We start from the raw sequence: 22,204 nt of genomic DNA on the forward strand, positions 1-22,204 counted from the left end.
AGAAGTGTTTGGTTGACCAAGGGCTTTAGTAGAAGACACTTGTCCAAGGTGGAACTGGACCCAAAATCACATGGTTAGGAAGCAAACTACTGACCATACAACCAAGCTATTAAAAACTTTGAAACCACAACTGAATACTGCAAAGATGGATAGCAGTCAACAGAATCTGAAGATCAGAGTCTACTATAGTGATGAGTGAAAAGGCAGAGAGAGAGAGAGGATATAAGTATATGATCTCTCAGTGATTAAAAATACAGCAGTAATTACACTGTGTAAGACGGTTTTCGTTCATGGGTAGCAACTGTTATTTCTTATTTGCTTATCACTAGAAAGTATGAAAAATGGCTAACATTTACTTCAAATTTTGCTTTTGTTACATATATTCAAAACCCCAAAGACGCCCTCTCAATACATGGTTATGATGCTCCTCCACTATGCCTGCTCATGATCAGAGATGCACATATTGTCAGCCACTAAAGGACATGCTCGAGTGGCTAAGGTTAAGCAACTGACAAGCAAATCTGTGATATTGAGCAGAATATTTGCTATAACGATAACTCTGCTTCAGCAACTCAGCACTAAATCTGTTTGAAATGTAATGGAAAACAAGTCAGTTTTAAAACATTGATGTCTAAGTGACAAAAAGCAAAGTCTGAAAGAATAGTTGTCATTTCCTTTGATTTGTAGATAGAAGCCAATAGGAAATAATACATTACTGACCAAAAAAAAAAAAAAAAAATTGATAGTGTTATCCAATAGATATATACTGTATATTCTGGTATACAAGTTGACATGGTATATAGTTTAACCCTTTAACAGTTAAACTGGCCATATCCGAACAAAATATTCTACCAGCTTTATTTTCAAACTGGCCAGATTCAGCCTCTTATCCTACAATCTTATTCTAGAAATAAACAATCACATCGCATCATTGAAATCTCAAAGCTACAAAGTAATGCGTAACTAATTCAAAACAATGTGAATAAAAAGGCATTACATTTGACAGAGAAATCTGAATACTAAATGGTTAAACATTCAAACACTGTCGCTATCTTTCCAAATCCTGATGCATTTCACATGAAATTTTTGGTCTTCCAAAGTCATCTTGGTGTATAAATCAACTCACCTCATTTTGGCTGTGAGTTTTGGTCTGAAAACTTTTGACTTGTATGTTGGAAAATGTAGCTTTTTTTCGTTCTTGTTTTGAATGTGATGAAAGCATGTTCAAGATCGAAGTTTGTTTCCATTTGGTATTCAAAACATAACTCTAAACAGCTGTTTAGTAGATAATGGCAACCTCATATTGGCATATGACAAACAAAAAACACGTGATTATAAATTAATAAATAAAGTAAGCCAAATTAAATCTATGATAAGCTAAATTAAGTCTATGTCAGTGCAATGATTATAGGTCCAACACAAGGCAAAGAAAAAGTAAATAGGTCAAACACAAGGCAAAATAGACACAAAACAAACGGAACAATAAACAAGAGGAAAAAATTAATGCAATTATGCTGTGGAGGAAGAAAAATCAATGTTTTGAACAGTTGCTCTTTATCAAGACAGGAGAAATAAAAGAAAAAATATTGGAAGGTAAAAATAACACAATGTTAAGTCAGAGATGCAAAATATTTGAATAGTAGGAAGTGAGAGGAGTAAGAATGTATTATAGCATAGAAAAATAAGCAGTAGGGAAAATAAACATGACAGCCATGAGCGGGTGTAGTAGAGTGAAATATGTTTATGAGTGAGAATGAAATGTAATGAATTATATTTAAAATTGTGGGAGCAAATATTGAGAGTAGTGTTTTAATATATATATACATAATAGTGAGGAATAAATGCATGGTGGTGTAGGATGATGTTACTGGGTAGTGTGAGCAAGACATAGCATGTAGTGGACACGTATTACAGTGTGTCAGAGTGTATGAGTCTGCTCCTGTGACAACACTTGTTATTTTATTGAGGACACCACCATTCTAACTGCACCTAGGTCATTTTTCCAGGTTATGGAATGCTTCACTAGCATCTCCAAGAATGTCATGTACTACATTAAAGACCAACCTGGTAGCTTACTGCATATAGAGGATATGATTGATCATTTTAATATTTGCTGGATGTCCAATGCAACATTAGGTCACTTAGGCCTGAAGATTTGTCACTTCCATTCTTGAAGACAGTTTCATGTTGCTGTTTGTAGTATATAACACTATCGTGCTCCTATTTCTTGGCTTTATTATAAATAACAATGTTCTGCTGAAACACAGCTGCTGGCATTAATAATTTATATTTCTCTAAAACACTTCTCACACAAATACCAATATCTGCACTTCACACTATTCTTTTTCTATCCCTATCCTTTACAACCCATCTATATAGCCTACTGATATGACTCACTACTGTCACCACATCTATATTCCTTTCTATTGCATTCATACACACACATGTACATAAACATATTTCACCATATGTTTTCTATGCTTATTTTTCTTACCTCAGCCACTTTTCTATACTGAAAAATAACTTTACTCCACTCACTTTCTGTCTGTCATTTAAACATGTTGCATCTCTGACACTCAACATCATGTCTTTTACCAATTTTTTAGTTCCCAACTTCATCCTTCAGCTCTAACAAAGGATAATTGTATGAAATATCCTTTCTTTCAAAGGAACAAAATTGAATTTTTATTTATTTTGTTTTTCTGTTTTGCTCAAGATTTATCCACAAATTTACAAAATCTTGCAAAGAGTAAACATGCTTAGAACAATTATTTTTCAGCTGTGAGTAGATTGCCAAAATAATTAACCCAAATTGAGAATTGGTTACAGAGTTAAATAGCATTATGCAGGTTACTCCCAACAAATAAATAACACCTGTATTTTGTTGCCATTAAACATTATTAGCCTGTCTTAACATAAAAGGAGATAAATAGAATCTGATGCCTGTCATGAATTTCTAATTTTAGCACCAGACAAAGCATTGGGTTTAAAACATACAAAAGAATTAGGAGTTGTGTCATTTTCACAAGAATGAAGGGATAAGTAATGACTGATAAAAAGATGACAGGTCTTAGGGAACAATAATGGTAATCTCTCAATCCAAGAAAGACAGTTCTGTAATTTCTGCTGAACAACAGATGATTTATTTATACTGACCAAATGTTTGGGTTACACATAAACTTGTTACCTTCATCAAATTGACATTGCCTGTATAGGTACATGGTGTTCCACATGTCAGATGTCAAAGTAATTGCAGAGCAACATGAGATGAAGTATTTTGTTCACCACAATGCACCATCTGACCTATGATCTTGCAATTGTAAGTGCCATAACCTAACTACTAGGTCACATGTCCTCACTAAGCAAAAGAGTTGATATCCACTTTTAATAGTAACATGAAGACATTTTAAACCCATATAGACATTCATCATCATCATCATCATCATCGTTTAACATCCGTTTTCCATGCTAGCATGGGTTGGACAGTTCGACCAGGGTCTGGGGAGCCAGGAGGCTGCACCAGGCTCCAATTTGATCTGGCAGAGTTTCTACAGCCTGATGCTCTTCCTAATGCCAACCACTCCGTGAGTGTAGTGGGTGCTTTTTATGTGCCACCGGCACAAAGAAAACAACAAAAACAAAATAAGCAGGCTACATTTAGTCAAAGGTTTTGCTATTATCAAATGTAATATAAAGCCTTCATTTTGTTGTAGTTTTCTAAAAGCATCATTATCATCATCACTCTTGTTTCAATCTCTACTTTTCCATGCTTGCACAGGTTTGACAAGAGTATGTTGGGGCAGAGTTTTCTACAACTGGATGCCCTTCCTGTTACCAATTCCCACTGGTTTTCAAGTGAGGTAATAATCTCTCAGTCTATTGAACGACAAACAACCTAGACAATCTTTCATGGAGGACTCCAAACATGATACCATCAGTAAAAACATTTACAAGTGAACACATTAAGATGAAGCAAATACAAACTCACACAAGGACACACATATTCAGTTTCCCTCAACCAAATCCACTCACAAAGCTTTGATCAGCCTGGCACTTCAGTAGATAACATTTGTCCAAGGTGTAATGTGGTGGGACTGAACTCAAAAGCACATAGTTATGAAGCAAATTTAACTACACAGCTACGTCTGTACCATAAATAAATCCCTAAGGAACCTCAGGGTATAGTAGAAGTAAATCATTGTTAATGATTGATTGCGTCATATTAGGAATGTTGGAAGAGACAAAAACTGTATATTATCTTAGGAAATCTGAAAGTTCCCTCCTGAGGTGGGAATAGAGCATAAAGTTGCAAGCTCATATGATTATAGACAGAAAATCAAAGAGTAAGAAGTTCAATGGCTTGATCCTGTAATCACTTTAAGGTAAACAGCTCTGTAGATTTTATGGTGTTGATCAAAGGAAATATGGCAAACTTAGTCCCTGAATAAACTAAGATGTGGATGCCAAGATTTCCCCCCAAAATGTAGATCAAATATGTGTTATTTTGAAAAGTGTTGGAAGCAAAAGTGTTTGGCTTAATAAAGTTTGTCACATAGAATAAAATATATAACATATTATTACTAATGTGAAAAGAAATCAGTGTAAATGAAAAGTTGTACTGTAAATATATATTTTAATTATCAAAATAATTACATACTTGCTGTATATTACATGTATATAACTGGTACACATTATGAATAATTGATAGTGAAAAGAGAACAACAATTTCCTAATACATTAGTAAATTCATTTAAATTTAGCTGATATTAAGTGAGGCAGCACTTTAGGAAAATTTTGGAATTAAATCATTATCTATAGCAACAAGCATATTCTTCAGAAGTTTAGGATAGTGATATTGCCAAAATTATACTGTAATAGTAGTGAAGGAGGACTAGTCTTAATAAATTAATGGAAGTTGCTGAGTTTAACAGGTGAGATGGATAAACAACCTGTAAGCATTGTATAATCAACAACAGAAACCCAACCAGGAAATGCTAAGTGCTTTAACCTACAATAACCTTTAATAAGATAAAAAGGTTAACAGAAAACTGATATGTTATGTTATTTATTAAAACACAGAATTTCAAACTGGTATAGTTATAATTTATGTGCAACAAATCGATTGTAAGGAAAAAGCAACTTGTATGCTCACTACTGACTGGGATTTGGCAACAGACGTTATAATTGAACTGCAAAAGTGTAAATGCAGCTAGTGGTACAACCCACTTTGTTTTGTGCGAAATTTAGTACTCTTAACAATCACAAATATCATGGTTGAGTGGTTAGAGCGCTAAGCTTCTGACTCACAACATTCATAGCCTTAATTTTGGCCAAGGCAGCTGGATTCACTTGCTTCAGAATATCTTGATGAAAATTAAAATTATCAGTGCCATTTGATGCTATACTAACAAGTGCTAAAAAAAACTGAACCAAGCATTAAAGAATCCTCTTATAAAAATACAATATAATGTCAAATCTATGCTACCTTAAAAAATAGAGTGGAACATAAAAAAGGAACTAGGACTCTATTTTAATATTAATTATGAGGAAATTTTGTTTTTATATCTCAAATTTACAAATAGATAATTTGGATATTTAGAAGAGAGCAATTCCAACAAGTATGAATTTGGAGCTATCTTTGATATTTCTCTCTAACAACAAGTAAACTTATATATTTTATATATATATATATATATATATATATATATATATACACATAAAATTCATTATGTAAGTATATATATATACACACACACACAAAATTAATATATATATATATACACATAAAATTCATTATGTAAGTATATATATATACACACACACACAAAATTAATAATATATATGTGTGTATATGTATATGTATATATATATATATATATATATATATATATGTATTATTTCAGAAAAAACTTTACAAAGTAGGAAAACTGTGAAAATTCTAATTTTGTGTAAAGGTATCAGTCGTTCCAAAGTAATATGTGCAGAAAAAGGGAAAGAAACAACAGAAGCAAACAAATATGGGATGTTGATAGGTGACATGTAGTGTTTGTCCTGAAGAAGTAACCATCACACATTCACACAAAAGGAAAGATATTCAGGAAGTCAAAATAATGTTAGAGAGGTAATTTTTACCATGATCCTCATTATCATTATTATTATTATTATTATTATTTTTTTTTTTTGCAAATTATTTGTTTTCATTTTGATTTTTGTTTTTTAACATGAAAATAAATTACAAGAATTAGAGATAATTTCAAAAACATGACAAATGGATACAGAATTAGTAGAGAATAATATATTAGGTTCAGAAACTGTTATCAGTCATGGTCAAACCATATCATCATACACACTGTTTAGTTTCAGATATCACTAGAAAACAGAAACAGGCTGAAAGGTCTAGAAGCTGCTCAAGACTTCCATTTGTTTTTTTAAATTTTAGTTGAATTTTCAGAAGTTTATTTCAAAATAATTTTTATGTAAAAATTAAATAAAAATGTATTTAATAGAAATATGTTTGAATTTAATATAATTTTATTTATTAATTTTCTTTCATTTTTGTTTTCTGTTTTTTGTGTTCTTTTTACTTTTTTTTTCCTTTTCTTTCAAATTTCAAGTCGTATCATCTGCGATTAGTGTCACTTCGTTTTCTTTTTCCTGGGTTTCCAGGCTCTGATTAATTGTATAGAGAAATATAAACCTAGCCCATGGATTTGTGCTGAGATAGCCAAAAACATAAACCAGATAAGAACAGCAGGGAAACCAAGCATCTTGGATGATTGTTGTTTATTCATGATGTAATCATAAAAGTCATCTCCTTGATCAACAAATCCATATAGGACAGGTAAAACTCCAAACACAACACCACCAATAATGTATTGTTTAATGAGGATTATGTCGTTCTTAGCCATTGCTTTCCATCCCAAGTAGGCAGATAATGAGCTTATGAACCAGATGTATTCCCATGGTCTGGCATTTGGGACATCCCATTTGCGAATTGATTCTAGAGATGATGTCCCCAGGAAGGCAACCAAGCAGGGCAGAAGGCGTACAAACATGAGAATGGATAGCATTGAGTGTATAACAATATCAAACTTCAGCCGAGACTTATTTATGCAACTGAAAAACAAAAAGAAAAAAAAAAAGCAAATTAATTGGAGTAAAATTTGAAACAAAAATGATTTAGAAAAATAAGTTAACTTGTAAATATATATTTAAAAAAATGTGACAAAAAAGATTCTACCTCAGAGGAACTCAACTACGAAAATAAAGACAGATACATACATATATGCAAACACATCCGTTATCATTGTCATCATTGTCTAAGATCCATCTTTCATGCTACCATGAGCTGGATGGTTTGATAGGAGTTGTCAAGCTAGAAGACTGTGCCAAGTTCTTCTGTCAGCTTTGGCAGGATTTCTATGGTTGTATGTCCTTACTAATGCCAACCACTTTACACAGTATACTGGGTGCATTTTAGATGGCACCAGCACCAGCAAGGTTACCAAGTAACTTGCAAGTGATGAGAGATTAGTGTATGACAGAGGTCTTGCAGTAGAGGAGGTACATGGCTACTTCATACACACACACGTGCATGCACATATATAAATGTACACACATACAATGATATATATACATGGCTCAGTAGTTAGAGCATCGAGCTTACTATCGTGAGGTTGTGAGTTCAAATCCCGGACTGGGCTGTGTGTTGTGTTCTTGAGCAAGACATTTTATTTCACGTTGCTCCAGTTAACTCAGCTGTAGAAATGAGTTGCAACATCACTGGTGCCAATCTGTATCGGCCTTTCCCTTTCCCTTGGATAACAACAGTGGTGTGGAAAGGGGAGGCTGGTATGCATGGGCGACTGCTACTCTTCCATAAACAACTTTGCCCAGACTTGTGCCTGGGAGGCTAACTTCCTAGGTGCAATCCCATGGTCAGTCATGACCGAATGGGGGTTTCAGCAGCATATATGTATGCACACAAAATGTTATACATACATATATTTCATCATCATCATCATTTAATGTCCATTTTCTATGCTGGCATAAGTTGGATAGTTTGACAGGAGCTGGTAAGCTGCACCACGTTGCAATTGTCTCTTTAGGCATGGTTTCTATGGCTGGATGCCCTCCCTAAAGACAACAACCTTACAGAGTGAACTGGATGCTTTTTACATGCCACTAGCACACACACACACACACACACACACATGTATATAAATGAGAGAGAGAGAGAGAGAGAGAGAGAGAGAGAGAGAGAGTGTAAATGTTGCATTCCAAATACTTTTACACATTTTTAAAGCATAAATTGCAATTAGGAGAAATGCACATTGTAAAACTCAGATACTAGTTTGAGATCTTGTGTCTTAGACTCTCAAATGCTGTATATGTTAGCAAGATCTTTCTTTTCATATCTTCCAATCAATTTGGTACAACAGTCATAAGACACAAATTATGCAGCATATTCCGAACATTTCCCTGCAAAGTGACATATTCTTGCCTGATTATTATTATTATTTTTTTTACATGCTTTACTTAATTGTTTATTGGATACTTTCAATTTGTCAAAGATATTAAAGGTTGCATCACCAACATATCTAATGTCTACAGATAGTATTTATGAATGCCGGATTTTATTCACATCTTTTAGTTCATTTATAACAAATTCTGCGAAGATCTCAAAATGGATGGGAAAAGCAGGCAACCTTATCTGAGATCCATATGTACTTCAAATCAATCTGTTAGCGGATGTTCCATGACTACAGCAAACTTGGTACTGTTGTATAGAACCTATATAACTTGCACTATCTCTAGGTGTAGATATTCTAGAGTGCCTTAGTTTCATCTGCGATATTATTTGAAAGGGATTTGTAATGCAGACAAATATGCACAGCAATATAAAGCTCTCATTGCACAGGTATCTTCTGCAATGTTGATCTGGGACCCCTAAAATGTATGCCAACAGGAGTATACCTGAATGTGCTTGAAAGCTTCTAGCTATGTTTCAGTAGCAAATGAGTGAGAAAATTAAATATAAACAATTCTTTCAACAATACTAAAAGTAGAGAATAAAACAAAATAGATGATTGTTGATGTCAAGCCTTTTGATACCAACACATTTGAGACTACTTTGTGTTCTATGATACAAACTTCCTGTTTTAACCCTTTAGTGTTTAAACCGGTCATATCCGGCCCAAATATCTACATGTTTTATATTCAAACTGGCGATATCTAGCCTCTCACACCTAACCTACATTGACATTCTAAAAATAAACAATCACATCATTGAAATCTCAAAGCAGCAAAGCAATGCATGATTGATTAAAAGTAATTTGAGTAAAAAAATATTACAATTAACAGAGTAATCTGAACACAAAAGGGTTAAAGTTATCTGCATTAGAAACTTGTATGAAAATTTAATATTTATGCTCCAATCATTGGTTTAATATCAAAGTTATTTTTATTAAATTCATTATTACGCTCAAAATTAAATAAAATAATAATAAAAAATTTCAGCAGGAATATGGCAATAAGAGGGTTAAGTCAGTGATATAATTTAGTACCAGACACTTTCCACTGAAAGACAAATAAGTTATTTAACCCTTTAGAATAAAAAATCCGTTGTCAAATGTATTGCTTATTAATTCACATTGTTTTGAATTAACTATGCATCATCTTGTAGCTTCAAGATTTCAAAGGTGTGTTTGTATGCTTTTGGAATGACATTGTGGGGTGAGTGTAAGAGGCTGGATCTGGTCAGTTTTTTTAACATAAAACAGGTAGAATATTTGGGCCAGATATGGCTAGATTAAATGGTAAAGGGTTAAATGTTTGAGATTACAACAAATGCCCAAATGGTACCTTTAGACATCTAGAGAATTTTGATTTTATGAAATAAATATTGTAAACTCTTCTTATGCTATCTGCACTGACGTTATAAATGGATATGATTGCTTTCTTTGTTGCATTGATAGTTCTAGGTTGATTTGTGCAGATGACTGGCCTTAAAGGGAAAGAAAAAGGGGGTGCCATGACTGGAGATTATATCTCCAGACATGACCATCCAAATGGGCTTCATTTACCAATCAATCTACATAATTCTACATACTACTAGTAAAATGTGGTAGAGTATAATCCTGTGAAGCAATATTTATTATTATTCTGACAAATAAAAATAAAAATGAACCCCTTAGTCCAACATCTCTGCTCAAACCATAAATCTTGGTCCAGAATATATATATATATATATATATATATATATACACACATATAAAAAATTTTTATGGATCCAGGCATTTTGGTCACTCTGTAGACCAGTGTTTCTCAACATTTTTTCCCCTTGTGTAACCCTTAAAATAAATTACATGTTTCAAGGAACGCCTGCACAAAAAAATTATATACCATAGCTTTCTCATAATTTTTGCAGCGTAGTTCACATGGTAAATATCATATATATATGTCTGTCTGTCTATATATATATAATGTATGTATATGCTCATATAATATGCATGTATAGTAATATTACAATATGAAATTAGCATTAGCTTATCTCACTCTTTTATGGGACCCTAGGGTTCCGGAAAACCTGATTGAGCAATGCTACTGTAGACAAACACACACATAAAATATTTTTCTTACAAAGAAAATAAAAAAAAAAAAAAAGGGAAGATACCCTGATCATTAAGATATCAAGTGATTATCTGAACATCAGAATGGAGATCTGATCCAAATACCCATAACAAAGTGAACTTTACTAAGGGTATTCTAGAGCCAGGCAGAATATTATTACTTGAATAAAAGACCTTATCCTATATCATGGATTAATTGGTAATGCAGACATTGCACTAATTTCAGGTTTTATATTTCATTGAGAACTTTGAAGCCTGGAAAAAATATTTTGTGTCTAATATGTATTTTTTTCTTTAGTATTATGATGTATAGAAAAAGTGTTTTGTTAGATTTATTATAACTTCAGTCTAAAATATACGTTGAAAATATTCATGTGTTGCTCAAACAAAGCAAATTTACGTATTCTCCAAACAAAGCCCTCAAGTTTTCCCAGTGTAGGCTGTGAAAATCTATCTGCAGTAAAGACAACCTGTGAAAAGTCAAATAGTACAGGATATAAAAAGACAATGAAGAATGTAAATGCTTTCACTGAAATAATTTCATTACTGAACACTCACTTTTTTCAATAAAAACATATATTTTAGGGAGAGAAATCTCAACTGTTTCAATTTATAGTTTACATTTTCATAATGATAGTATCTATGAATTATCCTTATTGACTACTTTATTAATTCAATCTTCACATCAAATAATTCAAGTTGTATCTTTGATGAAGGACTTCCATACTGAAAGTTGACAAAAGTAATTCCATTGCATGTGCCTCTGCCAAGTGTGCCAAAAAATTTAGTTTTCTATTTTCACCATTACAGAAAAGTGCAACATTATTATAGTGAGCTTAATTCTTTGTTATGAATCAATTAACTTGGACAAAATAGATACCCATTTACATCTGTTATGTCACCCCAACTGGGAAAGATATGAATAACACTTAGTTCTCGTGTATAATGCACACCCTAAAAATTTGTTCTGAACATCTAGAAAAAAGTGTGCATTATGCATGAATATGGTATATATTCATAAAAGATTGAAGGTAAAATAAAATCAACATCTTGTACACAAAGTATTATTAATATAGGTGTAGGAGTGGCTGTGTGGTAAGTAGCTTGCTTATCAACCACATGGTTCCTGGTTCAGTCTCACTGCATGGCAGCATGGGCAAGTGTCTTCTACTATAGCCTCAGGCTGACCAAAGCCTTGTGAGTAGATTTGGTAAACGGAAACTGAAAGAAACCCGTCGTATATATGTGTGTGTGTATGTTTGTGTGTCTGTGTTTGTCCCCCCAACATTGCTTGACAACTGATGCTGGTGTGTTTACATCCCCGTAACTTAGCGGTTCGGCAAAAGAGACCGATAGAATAAGTACTAGGCTTACAAAGAATAAGTCCTGGGGCCGATTTGCTTGACTAAAGGTGGTGCTCCAGCATGGCCACAGTCAAATGACCGAAACAAGTAAAAAAGTAATATTATTATTATTTAATTCACAGATAGAAACGAAAAAATAAAGTAAGCTGTACACAAATTTGTAATATTCTAACAGTATTGAGGAATATTCTTTCAAACTAGTAGTGGTTTTTAACTCACTTGACCTATGCAATAGGACAACCAAATCCTCTACAAATGTCTGTCTACAATTTTAGAAATAGGAATAATGTCCATCACAAGAGAATAACTTAATTAGAAAGCTGATCAAATGTTTCTAAGTATATTCAGTTTGTTATTTCATGCTACTGGTCTTCTAACAGGGTTATCCAACAATAGTAACCAATTACTATTATCATATCACAGTAAAAATAGAAAGAGAAATCTTATAACAGTAAATAAAATGTATTTGGAAATTGTGTTGATTGTGTATATTCTATTCTTGAACAAGTGTTTTACAACTATAATTTTGAGAAATAATTATGAATGCAGATATTTAACTGTATGAACAAGCGGGGTGATCAACCAATGAATGAAATAAGGAAAAAAAATGCCCTGGTTATTAATGGGTAAGATGAGAAATGAACCTTGTTCTCCTAGTTATAATCTAAACTATTAAGAAGTTATTTCCCAAAAATAAACCCCTAAAACAGATCTGGTGAACAAGTAAATAATGATTTCTGAGATGGACTTGAAGCCATAGCATTTGGAGGAAAAACATAGTAGTTTAAATTAAATCTCAGTACCAGACTAATATTTTTTTTATTGACCTTGGAATAATGAAAGGCAAATTTGATGTTGGTAGATTTTTAGCAAAGAACATATCTAAACACTGTGAGGAAGCATTTTATTTAATAACACAATTTCTGTCACTTCACAATCTTCAATATGTAAAATATATAATGAAAAAGAATAATGATCAATAAGAGAAAAGTTATAGTTGACTCTAAGGTCAAAAAACTAAGTTGACATTAAAGCCCAATTTTTCATGCAAGCACACATATGCACACATGTGAATTAACTGGTACAATTTCAGTTTGTTCTATAATGGCAACTATAGCAATATCAGAAAATTTTTTTTAAAAGCAGCTAGTTTGCAACGAAAATATAATAAATCCATGTTGAAAATAAAGATTTCTTTATTAGAGGAGATCAGCCAAAAATGGTGAAAAAAACATTCTCACTAAGTGAAAACAAACAGTGTTTTAACTTGATACTGATTCTATTAAGAATGCTGCAGAAGGATTATCTTTAATGCAATGGGGAGGAAAAAAAGGAGGGTAGGGGAAGACAAAGTGCTTTGTAAGTTTTTCACTCCATTTCACATGAACTAATTAGAATTTCAACCGTTCCTAAATTTGTTGCCTTGACAATTCTTTGACAGCATAAAACGAAATTTCACAAGAATATTCTATTTGCAGTTAGAACAATAAAAAAGAACAAGTCAAAAACAGGAGCAAAATACAAATCGGCACATATAGAGTAACATCAAGTAACATCACTTCATATTTTTGTACTGATATGAAACTAGAAATGCTACTAAAAGCATGCGTTGACAGATTTTAGCTAGACATACCTAACAAGACAGGCTTGACGAATGTCAAGTTCGTTGACAACAACTGTGTCTACTTTTCGTTTTGGCTCAAAGCAGTCTTGAACACTGAAGAGAAAGCAAGTAGCACTTTTATAGAATCACAAAAGGGGTTGGGGACAGCACCGATTTTGGAAACAGCTGTATGAATGTAAGAACAAACCGAGTGTATATTTTATTTATTTTTCTTTCTCACATGAACCATTGCTGCTATGTATCTATAAAACAATAAAATTCATAAAATAGTTCCTTTTAATGTTTGTTAGTATAAAGTGAATATTGTTAGAAAAATAAAGGTTAATGATTATGAAATGTTGTTTTGATCACTATTTCAGGGAATTAATAGTAGAGAGAACATATGGAAGGGGTAGTAGGCCCAAGAAGATGTGAGACGAAGTGGTGAGGAAGGATATATGGATGTTGGGACTCACAGAGGGGATGATAGGGGACCATAACTCCTGGTGGGTTGCTGTGTTTGAAAAGACATATCAAATTAAGCAAAAGCATGGTTGTCCTTGCATACAGGCTTGTCCCTTGCTACCCTCTCCAGCTGAGCATCCCTTATCTCGCAGGCTTATAGGTGCTGGTGCCATGTAAAAAGCAGCCATATTGGTGCTACGTAAAAGCACCCAATACACTCTGTAAAGTGGTTGGTGTTAAGAGGGGCATCCAGTTATAGCAACCATGCCGAAGTAGACAGGAAGCCTGAACAGCCCTTCAGTTGGTCAGCTCCTGTCAAACCATCCAACCCATGCCAACATGAAAAACAGATGTCAAATGATGATGATATTTCATATATATTATTCTTTCCATATTTCATATACAAGAGTCCTCTCAAAGCAGGGCTAAGAAGACTCATTAGTCTTGGTGAGGATAAGACAATGTTTATCTTTACAACATTCAGGTTTCTCTGTCAAATGTATTACTTATTTATTCACATTAATTTTAATTGCTCAGACACTATCTCCTGGCTTGGATATTTTGATGATGCAACTGTTTATTTTCAGAATAATATTGCAGGGTAAGTGCATAAGGTCGGATCAGGCCCACTTGAAAATAAAACAGGTAGATTATTTTGGCTGGATATGGCCAGTTTAAATGCTATAAAGGTTAAAGTGTTGGTTCCATGACAAAATGCACCCAGTACATTCTGCAAAATGGTTGGTGTTATGAAGGATATCCAAAAGTAGTAACCAAGCTAAAACTGAACAAGATGTGGTGGTCCAGTCTGTTGTAGCCAATCAAATCACCTGGCCTATGCTAGCATAAAAAACAGATGCATGATAATGATGATGAGGAGGATAAGCTTAAGTATTAGTCATCAAAGAATTATTCTGTGATAGATGAAAGAAGGGCAAAGTATTTTTATAGACAAAAATGAGTGAATAAAGGTGAAAATTCTTTGCCATTGGTAAAAAAGGATTCATTCTTTCTACTTAAAGATAAATTTTTTGAGGCCATACTTATACTAAGACAGACATGGCCAAAATCAAGAATATATATATTATTTTGGCTGAATCAAATACCGAGTAACAAGAGGCTGACCCAACCAAAATAAAGTATCATTAATCTCTACCATGGTATTGAGTACTCTTTTTTCTGAGTCAGTACTAAACGGATATGATATATATATATATACACACACACACATACATATATATAATAAACAAAAAGAAAAACAAAAGATGTATTTCAACTGACCTATGATATACAACTATGAAAACTTTTGACATAGCTATTTCTATTAATATATTTTAAATAGATAGTCAACACTTAAAAATGAAAGAAAAAAAGAAAAGAAACCCAAAACAAAACAAAAGCACAATAAAAAACAAACAAAACTAAATCAAGCTTTGAAGGAGTAATTTCTAAAATATTTTGAACAATGGTATTTTAGAGCTGAATATGTTAGAGCATTTTATTTTGCAACTATTTCAGCTGAAAGAATCAGAGGAAGATAGGGGGATATAGAGATTATATACACATTTCTGTACATTCCACAAGTCTCACTTTATCTAATCTTTTGGGTCTCACACTATCTTTGTATTTGTCTACAGTGAATGTTTGTTTTCCAATCAAGGAAGGACAGGATGTGGGCAGTTTATGCTGTCTAATTATTGTCATCAGTTTTTGTTCTGCTCCCATCTCATCCAGAACTGTATCATTTATTTTGTGGTCATCCGACTTGATTTACAGCTCTCATTAGTAGCCTGTCGTTATGTCAACACTTTGAGTCACTAGGTGTTCATGACACTTAGGGTCCATGCTTCACCTTCATACAATGCTAATGAAGGCAAACCATGCATAAAATCATTTACAAAATCATTCGTTAAGAGGCATCAGATGTAGTGTGCAAGAGAGAAGACTGTGTTGGTATGGTCATGTGATGCATATGGATGAAGACAACTGCATAAAGAAGTACCAATCTCTAATTGTGGAGGGAACCTGTGGAAAGATGTGGGATGAGGTGGTGAAATATGATCTTTGGTTGTTGAATCTCATGGAGGCAATGACAAGCAACATGACAAGCAACCAAGATAACCAACATGTCAAGGTAAGTGAATCGCAGTCATTGCCAGTGCTGATGACATATAAAAGGCACCTATGTTGGTGACATGTAAAAGAACACTCGGTGCATGCTGTAAAGTGGTTGATGTTAGGAAGGGCATCCAGTTATGGAAACCAAATCAAAACAGATGACTGGAGCATGGTGCAGCTCTCCAGTTCCAGTCAAACCATCCAACCCATGCCAGCATGGAAAACAGATGATGATGATGATTCTTTTCAAAAATGTTTTTCATTGAAAATTTGTTCCATGGTAGTGTTGAAATATAAAACTCAGTTTTAAAATTTTAGATAGAACATATACTTTCCTTTCGAATTTTTTGATTTGGGAGTTAACAAATTTCAAGGAAACTTTGGAAAAGTAATGTAAGTGGTTTGGCTAGGGCCGTTTTTGCATGTGTTTAGCAGAAGGATTGGGAAGCCATTTGGGTCTGTTACTGGTGTGAGACTCATTTTGTCTACAACAGGTATTAAATGATTTTGTCTTACATTAATGCAATTGAGTTGCTACTCCTCTATGCAATGTTGTGGTGCAGAAAAACTTTGCTGGTTTGGTTGTTTATATGTATGCCAGTAGGCTAGTGAAAACAATGCTCAATTGTCCATTTGCTATTTCACTCACTCTGCTACTGTTTGCAGTAAGTGGTCCATTCTTTCAAGTTTTTCAAACAATGGTCCTATTTTATATTGTACAAACACACAGACACTCAAACATATATCTGCACACATTGTGTCCCAGACGAATCTCTCCCCCACAACTTATCTTCCTAACACCACCTACTCCTACTCACTGTTTGAACTCTTGCAAATTTACCTGCCCACTCACCCAACCTAATCCACTCTGTATCTTACATACATACCACTGTAACTTAAGGGTATGCTTCAGCACATATTCTGCACCATATTTTCTCTTTCTCTCTCCAACCGGAGTAGCTGTGTATCTCCTCTACAGTAAGACAACTTCTGTCTTTTCATACCATAATCCATATGTCTCTATAGAGACCACATGTTTTTGGTAGAGAAAATAAAGAATTATATAATAAAGGAGAATAGAGATTTGTATTCAGTTTTATTCAGCAAGTAATTAACTGCTGAATAAAACTGAATATAAATCTCTATTCTCCTTTATTATAAATTCAATCATCATCATCATCATCGTTTAACGTCTGCTTTCCATGCTAGCATGGGTTGGACGGTTCAACTGGGGTCTGGCAAGCCCGAAGGCTGCACCAGGCCAGTCAGATCTGGCAGTGTTTCTACAGCTGGATGCCCTTCCTAACGCCAACCACTCCGAGAGTGTAGTGGGTGATTTTATGTGCCACCGACACAGGTGCCAGACGAGGCTGGCAGACGGCCACGCTCGGATGGTATTTTTTATGTGCCACCGACACAGGTGCCAGACGAGGCTGGCTGACGGCCACGCTCGGATGGTGTTTTCTTATGTGTCACCGACACAGGTGCCAGGCGAGGCTGGCGGACGGCCACGCTCGGATGGTGTTTGTTACGTGCCCTCAGCACGGAGGCCAGTCGTTGCGGTACTGGCTACGGTCACGTTCGGATGGTTTTCTTATGTGCCACCGGCACTGGTACCACAAAGATACAAATTCCATTGATGTTCATCTATTTTGATTTGGTTCGATTTGATTTGATTTGATTCGATTCGATTCTCACTTGCCTCAACAGGTCTTCACAAGTGTCACAAGAAGGAAGGTATGCACAGGTGGACTGACTACGTCCCAGGTAGGGGCCACGGGTTATGGCTTCACTAGTCTTGCCGGGTCTTCTCACGCACAGCATACTTCCATAGGTCTCGGTCTCTAGTCAATTCCATGGTGAGACCTAACGTCCGAAGGTCGTGCTTCACCACCTCGTCCCAGGTTTTCCTGGGTCTACCTCTTCCACGGGTTCCCTCAACTGCTAGGGATTGGCACTTTCTCACACACCTATCTTCATCCATTCTCGCCACATGACCATACCAGCGCAATCGTCTCTCTTGCACACCACAACTGATGCTTCTTAGGTACAACATTTCTCTCAAGGTACTAACGCTCTGTCGAGTAAGTACACTGACATTACACATCCATCGGAGCATACTGGCTTCGTTCCTCACGAGCTTACGCATGTCCTCAGCAGTCACGGCCCATGTTTCATTGCCATGTAGCATAGCTGTTCGTACACATGCATCATACAGTCTGCCTTTTACTCTGAGCGAGAGGCCTTTAGTCACCAGCAGAGGTAAGAGCTCCCTAAACTTTGCCCAGGCTATTCTTATTCTAGCAGTTACACTTTCAGCGCACCCACCCCCACTACTGACTTGGTCACCTAGATAGCGGAAGCTATCAACTACTTCTAGTTTTTTCCCCCGGAAAGTGACGGAAGTTGTTTTCTGCAGATTCTTGGAGGTCAATGCTCCAGAGCATCTGCCACATACAAAAACTATCTTCCCAGTTAGCCTACCTTTGACATTGCTGCACCTCTTATGTGTCCATAGCTTACACTGGGTACATCTTATAGAGTTTCTACCTACACCTTTTCTACAGACCGAGCAGGGCCATCTTCCTGAGGATATTTGTGGATTGTCTACCTTTCTACTTATTAGTACTTTGGTTTTAGCTAGGTTGACTCTAAGGCCCCTCGATTCTAAACCCTCCTTCCACACCTGGAACTTCTCCTCCAGTTCTGATAGTGACTCAGCAATTAGAGCGACGTCGTCAGCATAGAGGAGCTCCCAGGGGCAACCTGTCTTGAATTCCTCCACAATTGCCTGGAGGACTATGATAAATAGGAGGGGGCTGAGTACTGAACCCTGGTGGACCCCAACCTCTACTTTAAATTCTTCTGTGTACATGTTGCCAACTCTAACCTTACTTACGGCATCTCTGTACATGGCTTGCACAGCCCTCACCAGCCATTCATCTATCCCTAGTTTCCTCATTGACCACCAGATGAGGGATCGGGGGACCCTATCAAAGGCTTTCTCCATGTCAACGAAAGCCAGGTACAGGGGCTTATCTTTGGCTAGGTATTTCTCCTGCAGCTGCCTTACCAGGAATATAGCATCAGTGGTGCTTTTCCCTGGGACAAACCCAAACTGCATCTCATCTAAACTAACTCTCTCTCTAATTAGTTGGGCTATGACCCTCTCCATAACCTTCATTACCTGATCCAACAGCTTGATACCTCTGTAATTATTTGTATCTAGGGCATCACCTTTACCTTTGTAGCAGTTGACTAGTATGCTGCTACACCAGTCATTGGGTATGACTCCTTCGTGTATCACCTGGTTGACTATACGGGTGACTAGGTTATAGCCGACACTGCCAGATATTTTGAGCATCTCTGCAGTAATTCCTGATGGGCCTGGGGCTTTCCCTGTCTTCATGCTTCTAATTGCCTTAGCTACCACGGAACTATCAACTCGGATAGCTGGTCCCTCTGTTGGGTCAACATTCGGCAGACTCTCTTTATCCCATTCATTTTCTTTATTCAGCAACCTTTCATAGTGGTATCTCCAAACCTCTCTTTGCATCCTCATTTAGCGCAAGTGAACCATCATCCATGCGAACACACTTCTCACCTACCACATCACGATTCTCTCTCACACACTGTCTTGCAGCACGAAATACCTCAAATCTTTCATCCTCACGGCTCAGAACATTGGCAAATTTTTTCTTATCCGCTTCCCCTCTGGCTAAATAAACCTGTCTCCTAGCTTCCCTTTTGGCTGTCTGATACAATTCCCTGCTACCACCATTCTTCCAGTCCTTCCAAGTCTGTCTCTTTTGTCTAATAGCCCTGTCAACCACAGTGTTCCACCACCATGTTACTCTGGGTCGAGATGGTACTTTGCTCCATCCACAGATCTGGTCAGTGGCTGTCAGCAGATTGTCCCGTAGGAATCTCCAGTTGTCTTCCACATTAAGTGAAGCTATATCCCCTTCTATTTCGTCAGAGGCTTCGAGTAGTATGTCTCTAAATCTCTGTCCATTTGCAGGATCTTTAAGCTTCCAGACCCTTCTCCTCCAAGCTGGTCTTCTTCTGGGCAACCATTTAGCTCTGATCCTGAAGTCGCTAACTACTATTCTATGTTGGGGAGTACATTCTTCGCCTGGGAAGGTTTTGGCATTTATAATCAGCCCTCTTACCCTTTTTCTGGCAAGGATGTAGTCAATCTGGCTGGTGTGTCTGCCAGAACGGTAGGTGACTAGGTGAGAGGTGGGTTTCCTGAAGTGGGTATTGCAGACCATAAGGTCATTTGCATCGCAGAACTCCAGCAGCCTGGTTCCCTCCTCATTTCGAGAGCCAAAACCGTAGCCTCCATGGACGCCATGGAAGCCCCCGACATGTCATCCAACATGTCCATTGAAATCACCTGCCACGAAGAGAAGGTCACTGTCATTTGTCAATGAGGTAGTCCGCAATAGGGTGTCATAGAATTGGTCTTTTTGTCCTTCCGGTAGCCCTTGTTGAGGGGCATATGCCGAGATGATGGTAGCTGTCCTATGGTGAAGAACTAATCTAATTTTAATTACTCTGTCACTTACTCTGACTACCTCAGGGTGCAGTGAATAAATTGTCTAAATTATGCAAAAATGAAAATAACACTGACATCTCATTTTAACAGATATATTTACCAAAATTACATAAAAATATCTTGAAATACTAAAGAGTAAATTTATTCAATAAAATCGCCATTCGCTTCAACCTCAGCCTGCAGATGACTTCGGAATCTCATGCAACCCTTCTGGACGATCTCTTTGTTTAAGTTGGTGAATGCTGCCATAATTCTTGCCTTCAGTTCATCTTTGGTGTTTTGTTGGTCTCTCACTCAACACATAATGATCAAGGGGGTTGTAGTCTGGGAAGTTAGATGGCCAGATGTTAGGGGTGATGTGGTCGCAGAAATTGTTCAACAGCCATGACTGGATTCTGCTGCTTGTGTGGCATGGTGCAGAGTCCTATTGCCAGACATAGGGTCTTCCAGCAACCACCCTCTTTCCCCAGGGTGGCACTACCTCCTCCAGGCACTTGATGTAGGCTTCTATGTTGAGTATGAGGCAGTGTGGGAAGATGAATGGAGGCATAATGTCACCATCACTAGTCATCACTCCAAACACCATGATGCTGACTTGATGTTTGATTTTTATAACTCTCGGTACATGCTTTGGGGACATGGCAAGCCAATTGTTGTTCTGTGTGCTCACCATCTGATCCTGGCAGAAATTTTTCTCATCTGAGAAAAACCAAAGCATGTTCGGTTAGAGGGGATGTTTTAGTTTGTTCCAAAGCTTCGTAGCCTGGTCTTTCCTCTTGTCCTTGATGGCTTGGGATAAAAATTAGCCCTTTCTCATCTTGTATGAGGAATACTGAATATATATACATACATATCTATCTATACATACATACATATCTATCTATCTATCTATCTATCCATACATACCTATCTATCCATACCTATCTATCTATACATACATACATATCTATCTATACATACATACATATCTATCTATACATGCATACATATCTATCTATACATACATACATACATATCTATCTATACATAACAAATACATACATACCTACCTATCTATCTATCTATACATACATATCTATCTATAAATATCTATCTATCTATACATATCTATCTATAAATATCTATCTATCTATACATATCTATCTATCTATCTATATATAATAAATATATACACGTTGGGTCACTCATTCTCTTTCACTACCATACCTGCACAAATGGACAGATTTTCTCCTGCACTGTACAGAGAGAATCTGCAATTCTTTGTCATCGCCTTTATGAGATGCAATAAGTTTAGATCAGCCTGCACCACTTTCCCTCAAGGCTTCCAGTTTCCCCTGTCCACATGCTCAGAGAAGACATGGGAGTCAAAAGCATACACAGAGGCTAAGATTATGGCACACAATATATCATCATCATCAACATCATTTAATGTCCACATTTCCATGCTATCATGGGTAAGATG

At 36.0% G+C, this 22,204-nt stretch overlaps 1 protein-coding gene across 2 annotated transcripts in view; it reads right to left on the reverse strand.

Annotated features, from left to right (window-relative positions):
* Nucleotides 1-6,170: 6,170 nt before the first annotated feature.
* The window catches only part of LOC115232634 (protein jagunal), a 30,308-nt gene continuing 14,274 nt past the window's right edge, over nt 6,171-22,204 (reverse strand). Inside the window, exons 2-3 of one of the 2 annotated variants that reach the window (XM_029802629.2) lie at nt 13,629-13,712; nt 6,171-7,116 (exon numbers count right to left, since the gene is read on the reverse strand). In XM_029802629.2, the coding sequence (XP_029658489.1) occupies nt 6,636-7,116; nt 13,629-13,712 (565 nt within the window). In that variant the 3' untranslated portion in view covers nt 6,171-6,635. The remainder of the gene's footprint in view (nt 7,117-13,628; nt 13,713-22,204) is intronic. The other variant, XM_029802630.2, reaches the window with a different exon arrangement.

This window comes from Octopus sinensis, linkage group LG2 (genome assembly GCF_006345805.1).
Source record: "Octopus sinensis linkage group LG2, ASM634580v1, whole genome shotgun sequence".
NCBI lineage: Eukaryota > Metazoa > Mollusca > Cephalopoda > Octopoda > Octopodidae > Octopus > Octopus sinensis.